General features: G+C 40.9%; 1 protein-coding gene across 1 annotated transcript in view; it reads left to right on the forward strand.

Annotated features, from left to right (window-relative positions):
• PCNX2 (pecanex 2) overlaps positions 1–17,479 on the forward strand; it is a 300,345-nt gene that overhangs the window by 37,679 nt on the left and 245,187 nt on the right. Inside the window, exon 8 of the mRNA XM_061162994.1 lies at positions 2,526–2,619. Within this exon, the coding sequence (XP_061018977.1) occupies positions 2,526–2,619 (94 nt within the window). The remainder of the gene's footprint in view (positions 1–2,525; positions 2,620–17,479) is intronic.

Raw genomic sequence — 17,479 nt, forward strand, 5'->3', positions numbered from 1 at the left:
TCAGTCTTTAGTAAAAAAGTGAAGTGGCATAAAGCGAACTTTTGAAAAGCAGGAGATACCTGTATTAGATTTTGGAACAGGAAGGCTTAGTGCTGACTGGTCCATTTAAAGTTCTTAGAACACGCTGTGCGCCCTCTGCGTCAGGGCCTTTGCATATACCATGCAAAAGCATATGCCTATGCCTGCATTATGCCTTTTATCCTTCAGATCTCAATTCTGAAGAATATTCTTAAGGAAAACTTTTCCTGGATTTCCCAGGCTTAATAAATGTCATCTGTGTTTTTGCTCTCTCAACACCCTATCCATTTCCTTCTTTGAGACTGTTATAGCTTCTAGTTGTTTATTGAGTGCTCAGTTGCTTTGATTGTATCCGACTCTTTGTGACCCCATGGACCGTAGCCAGCCAGACTCCTTTGTTCATGGATTTTCCAGGCAAGAATACTGGAGTGGGTTGCCATTTCCTACTCCAGGGGATCTTCCCTACCCAGGGATCAAACCCACATCTCCTGAGTCTCCTGCCTTGCAGGCAGATTCTTTACTGTTGAACCACTGATGAAGCCCAGTGTTTATTGCCTTATAATAATTTGATTACTGACATTCTCCCCATTTTCACAATTGTAAATTTCAGGAAGGTAATGTCCAGCACCTAATAAATATTTATTGGGTATATGTTGAAATCTGACTTTGATATATTTTTAATGCCTTGCTACAAAAAGATTAAAAGTAATTAAAAAAGAGAGGAAGGAAGGGAGAAAGAAAGAAAAAACCATTAAGTGGCAAGTTCAAGGTTCCTTTGATTAAGAAATATAGATCCTAGTTTTTCTAGGATGAGTCTTGGGTTAAATTTTTTATAGATCAGTTAATACTTGGTAATTCTACTTGCAAGGGCTTCCCAGATGGTGCTAGTGGTTAAGAACCTGCCTGCCAATACAGGAGATGTGGTTTTGATCCCTGGGTTGGGAAGATCCCCTAGAGGAGGGCCTGGCAACCCACTCCAGTATTCTTGCCTGGGAAATCCAATGGACAGAGGAGCCTGGTGGGCCACAGTCCATAGGGTCCAACATGATTGAAGTGACTTCACACCCTTGCACGCACATTCTACTTTCAAATAGATCCTGGTTTGGGTAATAAATTATGTGTTACCGTCTCTCTATAGTTCAGTAATTTATAGTTTGAAGTGCTTTTGCATCTGTAGAAATACAGAGACTTTTATGTTATAAAGAACAACGTTATCACTTTTGTCCAAGCCTCCAGAGGGGCCGTGGTTGTCACTGTCTGTGCTTTTTATGGTGGGACAGCCTTCAAGTTGAGGTCAAGCACTGTGTAATGCATTGCAACTACTCATAACAGACAAGGTTAATTATGCTCCCCTGTCACCTGAAGAAAGTAGTTAAAACCTCTTCTGGGGAGAGACCGTTTACATTTACAAAGTGAACTGATTTTCACACCTCAATACCCTGAACCACTTTAGCAGGCTAATTTAACTCTGCAAATTAATTCCATCTCTTGCTTTCCCTCATTACCAGGCTGACACCCCAGTCAGCAGCTATGCCAGTGCTTATCTTCAAATTCAAAGGTAGGGATGGCCCCATGTGGCCCACCTATCAAAACCATACATTTAATAAGCCTCTTTTTGTGCATGATACCAAAAAACAAAACAAAACAAAACCCCAGTTATAGCATGCTCAGATCATCCTGACACATGAAGAGAATATACCAAAAAACGCATTGAAAAGAATGTATTAGAAGAAGATTAGAGATGGTGCAATTTAATCGATGAAAAGCAATTAAGTGATAAGGAACTGAGTCATGTGATATCACTTAATGTGGGATCTAAAAAAAATATATAAAAGTGATCATATTTAGAAAACAGAAACAGTCTCACAGAGGTAGAAAACAAATTTATGCTTACCAAAGGGGAAATAGCAGGGAGGGTTATACCAGGAATTCAGAACTAACAGATATAATATTATATATATTATATATATATAATAAGTTATATATAAAATATTATATATAATTATATATAATTATATTTATATGATTATATACATTTATTATATATAAATATATTTCTTATATAATATATAAACATATATTATAATATATATTATTATATATATTATATATGTAAAATAAATAAACAACAAGGACCTACTATATAGCATTGGGAACTATATTCAATATCCTGTAATAACCTATAATGGAAAAGAACATGAAAAAGAATGTGTAGATGTGTGTATAATGGAATCACTTTGCATACACCTGAAACTAATACAGCATTGTAAATCAACTATACTTCAATGAAAAAAAAGTAACTGAGTCCAACTTGTCTAATATTATTAGAGAGATGCCTCAGCTTTTCCTAGTTAAGTTATACCTTCTATGGAGAAATATAAAGAATGGACTTAGATTACCAACAACTGTTATTAAAATCATCCAAAATTAGTTCCCTCTAACTTGAAAAAAGTATCCACAGAAATGATCATATAAGTTGTGTAACATTCTTTGCTGAACTTTTGCAGGGGAGATTAAATCCTGTTATTTAAAGTCTGGAAATCAGAAAGAAGGCCCTTTCCAGCATCAGCCATCAAACTATGAAGGCTTCTCTCACACTGGGTGAGTAGGGCTTGTTTTCAGGTCGGGGAGGCGTCGTGTTGCTGCCCCCAGCAACTTCCATGCAGCTTACTCTGACTGTAAATGAAGTGAGGATCCTGGCGTCAAATGAATGTGTTAATCCATCTGTGGGCCTGAAAGCATGTGGGTTTCATGTGAAAGAAAAAGAAAACCAGATATTGTAGAATAATCAAAAATAAGTGGAACCACCTTCATAGTAGCCACTTCCAAAAATAAATATAACATGTTGGTATGAATAGAGAGGAATCCTGTGTAAATGATTATGGGAAAGGCATTGACGCAGTTTGAGGATGCATTATGAAATCCCTGTCAAGGAATGAACTAGAGAAATGGTTAGTTTTCATCTGTATGGATAAGGCAAACTCTTTTGCTGGTAGATGATCTAAACCTCTTTTCTGTTCTCCTTCTGAGTGCGTTGAGTAACTTTCTTAATTGTATTCATTACGTTGATATGGAATTCACTTGCTCATCCAAAGCATATGTGGATTAATGGTGACATTAGGCAAGCTATAAGTCTTCTCAGTTGTGGATTGAATTCGTCTTTCATCCTGGACTTCAGGATTCTTTGAGGATAATCAGTGGCTTGCTCTGAGTGAGAGAGTACATTTTTCATGTACATTTCTCTAGGGTTGTATGCCTTTTTGAGAATTTATGGAAGACTTTTGTGGTGTCACTGAGATGCCTTAGACTTCATGCCTGGAGAGTGTGAAGGCAGTTACAGGAGCTCCACTCCTAGTTTCTAGCATGCGGTGTTCCTTCCTAAGGTCCAGGTTTCCTTACCAGGTATGCATGGGAAAGGCAAGGTGAGCCTCCAGTGTACCTGGAACAAAGTCTGTCCTTGTCCCTGCAGTCTGCCTTCAGGTGGGATTCTGGCACGTGCCAGCCTTTCAGGGTGTTCTTTCGTCACTTCTACTGCTTCTCACCTTCTCGGGAGTGCTGGTGTCAGCCGTCATGGTAGATCTGATGGCTGTTGTGGGTGGCAGTATTCATGACCACACAACCCCAGCTGGCTCCCAGCCCCAAAGCAGCCTGCTTGGGTTCAGAGTCTTCGGGGGAGACAGGCATAGTGTCCATCACCCACCTGCCTTCCACTGTTCTTTATCTCCCTTGGTACCCACATTTCAATCAAGACAAACAACACAAAATTCTTCTTCAGCCAAAAAGCATGCAAAGTGATGTTTGCCACTGGAGACCCAAGAGGAGAGACAGGTCTGCCACCCCATCTTGGCTCCAGCCTCCAGGATGTTTGGTGGCAATGATTTGATGATTTCAGTCATCTAAGGTGGCAGCTTTCTTCAGACAAAATATTTAATTACACGAGAACACAGTTTGAAAAGCTGTCCTGTTACCCTGCAATCCTCAGTTGAAAGCTGTAGTATTTTTAAGCTGTATTTGGAACAAGTGTATACAAGCCTCTTATTTTATCCCCAAATAGATTTACAAAGCTTTTTAATTTTTGTTTTCCTGATAAATGGGCTTCACTTTCCCTGAGGAAAATATTTGAACTGCCTTTTGCTGGTAATAGCAGGTAGAATAAGGCCACATATCCAGAGCCTTAAAACACTAAAAATACACAGTGTGCAGATAAGAATTAAAAAGAGTGCCTATAGGGTTTTCAGTAAGCCCCATTCCTTGGACCATACCTCACTGAGAGATGCCATTAACTCGCTTTCTCCCCTTAATTTCTCTCTCCTCCTTAATTTCCCTCCAACTCTTGTTTTCTTTGGTTTCCTCTGTGTTTCTTCCCCCGCTAGAGCTCTTTTCTGTTTAATCCTTGCTCCCCCTCCATTTCGAGACCTGCTATGGCTAAGGATTGCCGTAGTGCATTTACTCTTGGTGAAAGAGATTTTGGCGAGAGGGTAGGTTTTGGCCCTGCTGGAGTTTTAGGGGCACACCGATTGTGTTTTCCTGTGAAGCCCTATGGCTTAGCAGCATCTCAAAATGTCAATCCTTTCCTAGGTCTGCCTTTCCATGTACATGAACAGTTAGACCCTTTCTGTTACCCATGAGAGAAATCCAAGTCCAGCAGAATGGAATTTAGGGGCCATGTAATGGAGTTGTCTTGGGTAGATGGCTTGAAGTGTATGGTTTCTCTTTCTCCCATCACCTTCCTGTTGCTCTTTTTGACATCACTATCAAACACCTCACCCTGACAGTCAAAAGATGCCTGCAGGGACTTCCCTGAGGGCCCAGTGGTTGAGATTCTGTGCTTTCAACACAGGGGGTGCAGGCTCAATCCCTGGTTGGGGAACCAGGATCCCACATGCTTTGTGACTAAAAATAAACAAAATGCTCTGATATTAAAAGAAAAAACGGTGCCTGCAGTAGCCCCACAGCTTATGTCTTCACTCAAGTCCACTGTAGATAACATATTTCTTCCCCGTAAACTGTGTAACTCATCATTCTGACTGGGCTGTGGACCCTGAGCCCAGTCACCAAGGCAAGTACTTGGCTTGGGTCTGAGTGCATCCGCAGAGCTGGAGTAACAGGCTCCCTTTGAGAATGTGCGGGAGTGCTCTTCAGAGGGAAGGTGGGAGCGGGGTGGGTGGATGTCTGCTTAGTTGCCCAGCTGTGTCGGACTCTTTGCGACTGCATAGACGTAGCCACCAGGCTCCTCTGTCCATGGAATTTACCAGGGAGGATACTGGAGTGGGTTGCCATTTCCTACTCCAGGGGATCTTCCTGACCCGGGAGTTGAACGTGCATCTCTTGAGTCTCCTGGATTGGCAGCTGGGTTCTTTACCACTACTACCACCTGGAAGCCCCACGGTGCATGGATGCTGGGCAGCAAAAGTTGACAAATGACCCCTAAGGACTCTCGTTCTGGTAAAATGCAAGTAAACTAATGACTGTCCTTCTTTAAAGAGAGTAATGATCGAGTTTATAAAAGCAACCTTTTTTTAAAGAAACGTTCCTAGTTGTCTCTTATATTTCTTGTATGTGAACATTCTGATGGACAAGGTCTTGGTCCCCCAGCCCTACATGCGATGTTCTTTTTTTCTATTTTTTATTTTTAAAGATTTTTTAAAAATGTGGACCATTTAAAAGTCTTTATTGAATTTGTTACAATATTTCTCCTGTTTTATGTTTTGGTTTTGTGGCCACAAGGCATGTGGGGTCTTAGCTCCTTGACCAGGGATCAAACTCACCCCCTGCTTTGGAATGTGACGTCTTAACCACTGGACCACAAGGGAAGTTCTCCTACATGCTAAGTTCTAAGTCTTTGATTATCTGCTTTTTCCTAAGGTAGTTTGACAGGACATCAGTCTTAAGAGTTCTAAGAAAGAGTGGCCCACAGTCACATGCATCATCTCTTTCTTGTGTTTAAAGATAAAATAACATACATGTCTGCTATTATGTGTGTGTGCTTAGTCACCCAGTCATGTCCAACTCTTTGTGACCCCTTGGACTGTAGCCTGCCAGGCTCTTCTGTCCATGGGACTTCCCAGGTAAGAATACTGGAGTGGGTGCCATTTTATTATTTGAGAATATACACGTCCTCTGTACTGTCTACTCTTTTAGATAAGTTGGTCCTTTCAAGGGGACTTTGTTCTGGAGTGCTCTGGCCATTCAGTGGCCCATTTGGGCACATGAGGTGTTCAGTGCTTCTTGTTTGATGCTTGAGCACAAAACTCTAGTCACTTCACTTAGCAAAATTATAGCGTTGAAGGTGTTCCTGGGGTGATGCTGGAAAAGCACTTATGGGACTGCCATTTGTTTAATTCATGCTCAGGAAAAATGGCTCAGTCCTGGGTAGAGTCAGCTGATCTTCTGGGTTTCAGCTGCTGTCTGACAGCCTTAGGGTGAATATTCCAACAGTCTCGCACTCCTCTCCAGGCTAAGAGATGTTAAAAGCTGTGCCACCCACATGTGGGAGGCTAATTTCTTTGGATTTGTAATCAGATTTGGCTTTTGTGGATGTGTGTGGTGTAGTGATGGCTTAGGTATGTTTGAACTGGTTGTATGAAAGAAAAATTGTGGTAAGATAGGATGAAAGCAGGGCTTCCTGGGTGACTCAGACTATAAAGAATCTGCCCACAATGCGGGAGACCTGGATTTGATCTCTGAGTTGGGAAGATCCCCTGGAGAAAGGAATGGCCAACCCACTCCAGTATTCTTTCCTGGAGAATTCCATGGACAGAGGAGCCTGGTGGGCTACAGTCCATGGGTTTGCAGAGAGTCAGACACACTGACTGACTAACACTTTCACTATCTTTAGGATAAAAGCAAACAAGCTGGTTTAACTTCTTGTTGTTGTTTTTAAAAAGAATTTATTTATTTATTTGGTTGCACTAGGTCTTAGTTGCCTCACATGGGATCTTTAGTTTTGGCTTTTGGGATCTAGTTCCCTGACCAGCTTTGAACCTGGGCTTTCTGCATTGGGAGAGCAGAGTCTTAGCCACTGGACCACCAGGGAAGTTCCAAGCTGGTTTAGTTTGAGTATGTGAATTTTTGCATTGACCACATCCAATTTACCTTGATTCATGGACCTAACTCTTCCAGGTTTCTATGCAATATTGCTCTTTACAGCATCAGACTTTACTTTCACCACCAGACTCATCCACAACTGAGCGTCATTTCCACTTTGACCCATCTGCTTCATTCTTTCTGGAGCTATCTCTCTGCTCTTCCCCAGTAGCAAATTGGACACTTACTGACCTGGGGGCCTCATGTTCTGGTGTCCTCTGCGTGCTGCAGTCCATGGGGTTGCAAAGGGTTGAACACGACTTAGCAACTGAACAACAGCAATCCTTTCACTAAGATACCTGTGTGTGTGTGTGTGGAGAGTGTCACTCCTTCTTTAATGCCAGAGGCAAAGACACATCAGAGCAGCACATAGCTGATCAAGTGCAGTGACGGCAGGTCAGGAGTTTGTAACTTGGAGGGCAAGTCAGTCACACTTTACACTGTATTCCAGTGGGCCTCGAATCTTTTCGTGGGAAGCAACACTCTAGGACTTCCTGGCCCTGAAGGAAGTGTTTTCCTCTCATAGTTATGGTGGCAGCAGCCATTGCTTATTAATGATGTATTTTGCACTAAGTACTATGCTAAGTATTAAATTGTCCCCTTTCATTCGTGTGAAGGAAAGTTATGACCAACCCAGACAGCATATTAAAAAGCAGAGACATTACTTTGCCAACAAAGGTCCGTCTAGTCAAGGCTATGGTTTTTCCAGTGGTCATGTATGGATATGAGAGTTGGACTGTAAAGAAAGCTGAGCACCGAAAAACTGATGCTTTTGAACTGTGGTGTTGGAGAAGACTCCTGAGAGTCCCTTGGACTGCAAGGAGATCCAACCAGTCCATCCTAAAGGAGATCAGTCCTGGGTGTTCATTGGAAGGACTGATGTTGAAGCTGAAACTCCAATACTTTGGCCACCTGCTGCGAAGAGCTGATTCATTGGAAAAGACCCTGATGCAGGGAGGGATTGGGGGCAGGAGGAGAAGGGGATGAGATGGCTGGATGGCATCACCGACTCGATGGACATGGGTTTGGGTAAACTTCGGGAGTTGGTGATGGACAAGGAGGCCTGGAGTGCTGCGGTTCATGGTGTCACAAAGAGTCGGACATGACTGAGCGACTGAACTGAACTGATCTGTGTGACAAAGTAGAGGTAGGTGATATTCGCTCCACTAGATAGAATAGGAAACCGAGCCTGATGAGGAAACAAGCCCAACCTCAGTAGCTACTAAGTGGCCGGGGGACTCTTAAATCCCTCCCCGAGCACCCTCCCACCGGCAGGGGCCACAGCCTCAATTCCTGGATGCCAGGCAGGTGGGATAAATGAATGAAGTGGACCCAGAATCAAATTCGATGGGTGTTGGGTGCTGAATCCATGGGAGGTCATTTGTCCTGTGGCACCAGTGGTAAAGACTCCACCTGCCAATGCAGGAGACACAAGAGACGTGGGTTTGATCCCTGAGTTGGGAAGATCCCTTGGAGGAAGAAATGGCAACCCATCCCAGTATTCTTGCCTGGAAAATCCCATGGACAGAGAGCCTGGTGGGTTATAGTCCATGGGGTCACAAAGAGTCAGACACGACTGAGCACACACATTTGCTAGAGAACTATTTAGGGTGCTTATGCCAGCTTGGGAAGCCTGCGTGACCAGATTTTCCAATTTTTTCCCAAAAGGAGCTAGAAATTCCCATTTATCTGTAAAAATCCATTTTTTAAAAAGATCTTTTTTGATGTGGACCATTAAAAAAAATCTTTATTGAATTTGTTGTAATATTCAATAATATATTCTTTTATTTTTTATGTTTCTGGTTTTTTGTCTGAGAGGCCTGTGGGATCTTAGCCACCGACCAGGGATTGAACCCACACCCCAGCATTGGAAGGCGAAGTCTTAACCACTGGATCACCAGGAAGTCCCTCTATTTTGTCTAATGTCGATTTTAATATTTTTTTCAATTGCCATAGGCCACAGATGACACGTATGGTTGGCTGAGGCCTGTGAGTGCTCTGAGACCTGGGTAGGGCAGTGCTCTTGCTAACACATGTGATATTGGGGTGCCCTTACGTTAACCCCCCCCTCCTCCAGGCACCCTTCACAGCCCGTGCTTCACTGCCTCACTCCTGGGGGCCCATGGAGCTGGCCTTCAACCCTTCCTCTTCCAGGCCTCTTCCTGTTTTTGCCTGGAACGCCCATCTCCACTCACGTCTGCCTTCTGGAATTCTCTTCTTTGCAAGCACAGATTACTATCTGCCTCTTATATCCATCTTTCCTGTGTCAGTACTACCATGACAATTACTCCATCCCTCCATGCTGCCATTAGAGGAGCTTGCCACACCCTCCCTGGTGCAGGAGACACCCAACTCTTCTAGACTGTTCTTGTTTCAGGAAAAGTTGCCATGGCTAGGGTGCCCTGGTGGCTCAGTGGTAAAGAATCCGTCTGCCAAGTGCGGGAAGCACGGGTTCAACTGCTGGGTCAGGAAGATCGCCTGGAGAAGGAAATGGCTACCCACTCCAGTATTCTTGCCTGGAGAATCCCATGGACAAAGAAGCCTGGTGGGCTACAGTCCATGGGGTTGCAGCGAGTTGGACACAATTTAGTGACTAAACAACAAATAAAAATACTACGGTGCCTCTGTAGCCCTCACTTAGCCCTCTGTAGGTGGGTGTTCAGTAAATAGTGAACTGAATCAAATTAATCACTGGAAATGACAAGGTAGCCTAATCCGAGTTCTGGATAGCAGACACCAACTGGTCATTTAGGGATAGCAGATAAGAGGTAGAGCAGGGTGGGATGTTCAGAGAGAACAGCACTGAAACAAGTATACTATCAAGGGTGAAACAGATCGCCAGCCCAGGTTGGATGCATGAGACAAGTGCTCAGGGCTGGTGCACTGGGATGACCCAGAGGGATGGGATGGAGAGGGAGGTGGGAGGGGGGATTGGGATGGGGAACACATGTAAATCCATGGCAGATTCATGTCAATGTATGGCAAAAACCACTACAACATTGTAAAGTAATTAGCATACAACTAAGAAAAATAAATGAAAAAAAATAAAAAGCAAAAAAAAAAAAAAAAAGAGGTAGAGCAGGAGGGGGAGAGGTAGGCTGTGAAATCCCATGGAGAATGTCATGGTTGGTTCTTCTTGCAGCAGGAGTAATTAGACCTCTCTGCAGAGAAACAACCCAATGAAGGTGGATTTAAAACAGTACCCACAGATCATTCCCTCACCTTGAGATTGTTGGAGGGGAAGAGCCAGAAGCCATAGGAGTTGGTCTAGCAACATATTCTTTAAACTTTAATTTTTATTGACGTATCATTGCTTTACTGCTCTGTGTTGGTTTTTGATGTACAGTGCAGTGAATCAGCTGTAAATATACATATGTCCCCCCTTTTTGTGGATTCTCTTACCATATAGGTCATCACAGAGCACTGAGTAGAGTTCCTTGTGCTATGCTGTGTGTGTGTGTGTGTGTGTGAGTCCCTCAGTCGTGTTTGACTCTGAGACCCCACCAGGCTCCTCTGTCCATGGGATTCTCCAGGCAAGAATACTGGAGTGCACTGTCATGCTCTCCTCCAGGGGATCTTCTTGACCCAGGGATTGAACCAATTATATAGTAGGTCCTTATTAATTATCTAACTTATACATAATAGTATATATATGAGGGCTTCCCCAGTAGCTCTGGGGTAAAAAAAAAAATCCACCTGCAGTGTAGGAGCCATAGGAAATGCGGGTTTGCTCCCTGGATCAGGCAGATCCCCTGTAGGAGGGCACATAGCCCACTCCAGTATTCTTGCCAGGAGAATTCCATGGACAGAGGAGCCTGCTGGGCTACAGTCCATGGAGTTGCAAACAGTTGGACACAACTAAAGAGACTTAGCAGCACACACGTGGTGTATATACGTGATACAGAATGTTATCTTCTCCTTTCTTTTTTTTTTTTTTTTTTCCATTTATTTTTATTAGGTGGAGGCTAATTACTTCACAACATTGCAGTGGGTTTTGTCATACACTGACAGGAATCAGCCATGGAGTTACATGTATTCCCCATCCCGATCCCCCCTCCCACCTCCCTCTCTACCCAATTCCTTTGGGTCTTCCCAGTGCACCAGACCCGAGCACTTGTCTCATGCATCCCATCTGGGCTGGTGATCTGATTCACTTTAGATAATATACATGCTGTTCTCTTGAAACATCCCACCCTTGCCTTCTCTCACAGAGTCCAAAAGTCTGTTCTGTACATCTGTGTCTCATTTTCTGTCTTGCATATAGGGTTATCATTACCATCTTTCTAAATTCCATATATATGTGTTAGTATGCTGTAATGTTCTTTCTCTTTCTGGCTTACTTCACTCTGTATAATGGGCTCCAGTTTCATCCATCTCATTAGAACTGATTCAAATGAATTCTTTTTAACGGCTCAGTAATATTCCATGGTGTATATGTACCACAGCTTCCTTATCCATTCGTCTGCTGATGGGCATCTAGGTTGCTTCCATGTCCTGGCTATTATAAACAGTGCTGCGATGAACATTGGGGTGCACATGTCTCTTTCAGATCTGGTTTCCTCAGTGTGTATGCCCAGAAGTGGTATTGCTGGGTCATATGGCAGTTCTATTTCCAGTTTTTAAAGAAATCTCCACACTGTTCTCCATAGTGGTTGTACTAGTTTGCATTCCCACCAACAGTGTAAGAGGGTTCCCTTTTCTCCACATCCTCTCCAGCACTTATTGCTTGTAGACTTTTGGATAGGAGCCATCCTGACTGGCGTGTAATGGTACCTCATTGTGGTTTTGTTTTGCATTTCTCTGATAATGAGTGATGTTGAGCATCTTTTCATGTGTTTGTTAGCCATCTGTATGTCTTCTTTGGAGAAATGTCTCTTTAGTTCTTTGGCCCATTTTTTTGATTGGGTCATTTATTTTTCTGGAATTGAGCTTCAGGAGTTGCTTGTATATTTTTGAGATTAATCCTTTGTCTGTTGCTTCATTTGCTATTATTTTCTCCCAATCTGAGGGCTGTCTTTTCACCTTACTTATAGTTTCCTTTGCTGTGCAAAAGCTTTTAAGTTTCATTAGGTCCCATTTGTTTAGTTTTGCTTTTATTTCCAATATTCTGGGAGGTGGGTTATAGAGGATCCTGCTGTGATTCATGTCGGAGAGTGTTTTGCCTATGTTCTCCTCTAGGAGTTTTATAGTTTCTGGTCTTACCTTTAGATCTTTAATCCATTTTGAGTTTATTTTGGTGTATGGTGTTAGAAAGTGTTCTAGTTTCATTCTTTTACAAGTGGTTGACCAGTTTTCCCAGCACCACTTGTTAAAGAGGTTGTCTTTTTTCCATTGTATATCCTTGCCTCCTTTGTCGAAGATAAGGTGTCCATAGGTGAGTGGATTTATCTCTGGGCTTTCTATTCTGTTCCATTGATCTATATTTCTGTCTTTGTGCCAGTACCATACTGTCTTGATGACTGTGGCTTTGTAGTAGAGCCTGAAGTCAGGCAGGTTGATTCCTCCAGTTCCATTCTTCTTTCTCAAGATTACTTTGTCTATTCAAGGTTTTTTGTATTTCCATACAAATTGTGAAATTATTTGTTCTAGTTCTGTGAAAAATACTGTTGGTAGCTTGATAGGGATTTCATTGAATCCATAGATTGCTTTGGGTAGTATACTCATTTTCACAATGTTGATTCTTCTGATCCATGAAAATGGTATATTTCTCCATCTATTTGGGTCATCTTTGATTTCTTTCAACAGTGTTTTATAGTTTTCTATATATAGGTCTTTTGTTTCTTTAGGTAGATTTATTCCTAAGTATTTTATTCTTTTCATTACAATGATGAATGGGATTGTTTCCTTAATTTCTCTTTCTGTTTTCTCATTGTTAGTGTATAGGAATGCAAGGGATTTCTGTGTGTTAATTTTATATCCTACAACTTTACTATATTCATTGATTAGCTCTAGTAATTTTCTGGTAGAGTCTTTAGGGTTTTCTATGTAGAGGATCATGTCATCTGCAAACAGCGAGAGCTTCACTTCTTCTTTTCCTATCTGGATTCCTTTTACTTCTTTTTCTGCTCTGACTGCTGTGGCCAAAACTTCCAAAACTATGTTGAATAGTAGTGGTGAGAGTGGGCACCCTTGTCTTGTTCCTGATTTCAGGGGAAATGCTTTCATTTTTCACCATTAAGGGTAATGCTTGCTGTGGGTTTGTCATATATAGCTTTCATTATGTTGAGGTATGTTCCTTCTATTCCTGTTTTCTGGAGAGTTTTAATCATAAATGGATGTTGAATTTTGTCAAAGGCTTTCTCTGCATCTATTGAGATAATCATATGGTTTTTATCTTTCAATTTGTTAATGTGGTGTATTACATTGATTGATTTGCAGATATTAAAGAATCCTTGCATTCCTGGGATAAAGCCCACTTGGTCATGGTGTATGATTTTTTTAATATGTTGTTGGATTCTGTTTGCTAGAATTTTGTTAAGGATTTTTGCATCTATGTTCATCAGTGATATTGGCCTGTAGTTTTCTTTTTTTGTGGCATCTTTGTCTGGTTTTGGAATTAGGGTGATGGTGGCCTCATAGAATGAGTTTGGAAGTTTACCTTCTTCTGCAATTTTCTGGAAGAGTTTGAGTAGGATAGGTGTTAGTTCTTCTCTAAATTTTTGGTAGAATTCAGCTGTGAAGCCATCTGGTCCTGGGCTTTTGTTTGCTGGAAGATTTCTGATTACAGTTTCGATTTCCTTGCTTGTGATGGGTCTCTTAAGATCTTCTATTTCTTCCTGGTTCAGTTTTGGAAAGTTATACTTTTCTAAGAATTTGTCCATTTCTTCCAAGTTGTCCATTTTATTGGCATAGAGCTGCTGGCAGTAGTCTCTTATGATCCTTTGTATTTCAGTGTTGTCTGTTGTGATCTCTCCATTTTCATTTCTAATTTTGTCAATTTGGTTCTTCTCTCTTTGTTTCTTAATGAGTCTTGTTAATGGTTTGTCAATTTTGTTTATTTTTTCAAAAAACCAGCTTTTAGCTTTGTTGATTTTTGCTATGGTCTCTTTAGTTTCTTTTGCATTTATTTCTGCCCTAATTTTTAAGATTTCTTTCCTTCTACTAACCCTGGGGTTCTTCATTTCTTCCTTCTCTAATTGCTTTAGGTGTAGAGTTAGGTTATTTATTTGACTTTTTTCTTGTTTCTTGAGGTAAGCCTGTAATGCTATGAACGTTCCCCTTAGCACTGCTTTTACAGTGTCCCATAGGTTTTGGGTTGTTGTGTTTTCATTGTCATTCATTTCTATGCATATTTTGATTTCTTTTTTGATTTCTTCTATGATTTGTTGGTTATTCAGAAGCATGTTATTTAGCCTCCATATGTTTGAATTTTTAACAATTTTGTTCCTGTAATTGAGATCTAATCTTACTGCACTGTGGTCAGAAAAGATGACTGGAATGATTTCAGTTTTTTTGAATTTTCCAAGACTAGATTTATGGCCCAGGATGTAATCTATTCTGGAGAAGGTTCCATGTGCACTTGAGAAAAAGGTGAAGTTGATTGTTTTGGGGTGAAATGTCCTATAGATATCAATTAGGTCTAGCTGGTCCATTGTGTCATTTAAGGTTTGTGTTTCCTTGTTAATTTTCTGTTTAGTTGATCTATCCATAGTTGTGAGTGGGGTATTAAAGTCTCCCACTATTATTGTGTTACTATTAATTTCCTCTTTCATACTCGTTAGCGTTTGCCGTACATATTGCAGTGCTCCTATGTTGGGTGCATATATATTTATAATTGTTATATCTTCTTCTTGGATTGATCCTTTGATCATTATGTAGTGTCCTTCTTTGTCTCTTTTCACATCCTTTATTTGAAAGTCTATTTTATCTGATAAGAGTATTGCGACTCCTGCTTTCTTTTGTTCTCCGTTTGTGTGAAATATTTTTTTCCAGCCCTTCACTTTTAGTCTGTATGTGTCTCTTGTTTTGAGGTGGGTCTCTTGTAGACAGCATATATAGGGGTCTTGTTTTTGTATCCATTCAGCCAGTCTTTGTCTTTTGGTTGGGGCATTCAACCCATTTACATTTAAGGTAATTATTGATAGGTGTGGTCCCGTTGCCATTTACTTTGTTGTTTTGGGTTCACATTTATACAACCTTTCTGCATTTCCTGTCTAGAGAAGATCCTTTAGCGTTTGTTGAAGAGCTGATTTGGTGGTGCTGAATTCTCTCAGCTTTTGCTTGTCTGTAAAGCTTTTGAATTCTCCTTCATATCTGAATGAGATCCTTGCTGGGTACAGTAATCTAGGTTGTAGGTTATTCTTTTTCATTACTTTAAGTATGTCCTGCCATTCCCTTCTGGCCTGGAGGGTTTCTATTGATAGATCAGCTGTTATCCTTATGGGAATCCCTTTGTGTGTTATTTGTTGTTTCTCCCTTGCTGCTTGTAATATTTGTTCTTTGTGTTTGATGTTTGTTAATTTGATTAATATGTGTCTTGGGGTGTTTCACCTTGGATTTATCCTGTTTGGGACTCTCTGGGTTTCTTGGACTTGGGTGGCTATTTCCTTCCCCATTTTAGGGAAGTTTTCAGCTATTATCTCCTCGAGTATTTTCTCATGGCCTTTCTTTTTGTCTTCTTCTTCTGGAACTCCTATGATTCGAATGTTGGGGCGTTTCACATTGTCCCAGAGGTCCCTGAGGTTGTCCTCATTTCTTTTGATCCTTTTTTCTTTTTTCCTCTCTGCTTCATTTATTTCCACCATTTTATCTTCTACCTCACTTATCCTATCTTCTGTCTCCATTATTCTACTCTTGGTTCCCTCCAGAGTGTTTTTGATCTCATTTATTGCATTATTCATTTTTAATTGACTCTTTTTTATTTCTTCTAGGTCTTTATTAAACATTTCTTGCATCTGCTCAATCTTTGTCTCCAGGCTATTTATCTGTAACTCCATTTTGTTTTCAAGATTTTGGATCATTTTTATTATCATTATTCTAAATTCTTTTTCAGGTAGATTCCCTATCTCTTCCTCTTTTGTTTGACTTGGTGGGCATTTTTCATGTTCCTTTACCTGTTGGGTATTTCTCTGCCTTTTCATCTTGTTTAGATTGCTGTATCTGGAGTGGGCTTTCTGTATTCTGGAGGTCTGTGGTTCCTTTTTATTGTGGAGGATTAACCCAGTGGGTGGGGATGGACGATTGGCTTGTCAAGGTTTCCTGGTTAGGGAAGCTTGTGTCGGTGTTCTTGTGCGTGGAACTAGATTTCTTCTCTTTGGAGAGCAGTGGAGTGCCCAGTAATGAGTTTTAAGATGGGTCTATGTGTTAGGTGTGACCTTGGGCAGCCTGTATGTTGACGTTCAGGGCTATGTTCCTGCGTTACTGGAGAATTTGCGTGGTATGTCTTGCTCTAAAACTTATTGGCTCTTGGGTGGTGGTTGGTTTCAGTGTAGTATGGAGGCTTTTGGACGGTCTCTTATAACTTAATGTTCCATGTAGTCAGGCGTTTTCTGGTGTTCTCAGGTTTTGGGCTTAAGTCTCCTGCCTCTGGATTTCAGTTTTATTCTTCCAGTAGTCTCAAGACTTCTCCAACTATACAGCACTGACAATAAAACTTCTAGGTTAATGGCGAAACGATTCTCCCCTGTGAGGGACACCCAGAGAGGTTCACAGAGTTACATGAAGAAGAGGAGTGGGAGGAGGGAGAGCGATGAGCAGGAGGAGAAAAAGGGGGACTCAAGAGGAGAGAGACAGATCTACGCAGCTGTCTGTTCCCAGAGTGTTCTCCGTAGCCCAGACACCCACAGAGATTCACAGAATTGGATTGGGAAAAGAAGGGGAAAGGAGGAAATAGAGGTGTTCTGAGGTAGAAAATGGAGAGTCAAGATTGGGAGAGAGTAATCAACACACTCCTGAATAGAAATGGGAACTGAATATTGGATTCTTAAATGTCCACAATTTATATCATATACTGAGAAACAAAGATTAAAAATCTAGAGTAGCGGTTAGACTCTTAAAAATACAATATTAAAAACAAAAACCAAAACCCAAAAAAATTTTAAAATATATATGAAGTTCGGTTTAAAAATAGGGATTCTCTCTCTCTCTTTTTTTTTTTTTGCAAGGTTATAGTGTAATGAAAATGAAAATTAAGGAGTAGTAGAGGAGTAATAGAGGACTTTAAAAGGAAATAAGAGAAAAAGAAAAATAGAAAAAAGAAGAGAAAAAGGAAAAAAAAAAACAAGGAAAAAATTTTTTTCCTAATTAAAAAAATCGTAAAAACCTATGAAAATGAAAGTTAAGGAGTAATGGGGGAGTAATCGGGAATTTTAAAAGAAAATAAAAGAGAAAAGAGAAAAAAGAAAAAGAAAAAATTTTAATTAAAAAAATAAAAGTA

The sequence above is a fragment of the Dama dama genome, chromosome 15, assembly GCF_033118175.1.
Source record: "Dama dama isolate Ldn47 chromosome 15, ASM3311817v1, whole genome shotgun sequence".
NCBI lineage: Eukaryota > Metazoa > Chordata > Mammalia > Artiodactyla > Cervidae > Dama > Dama dama.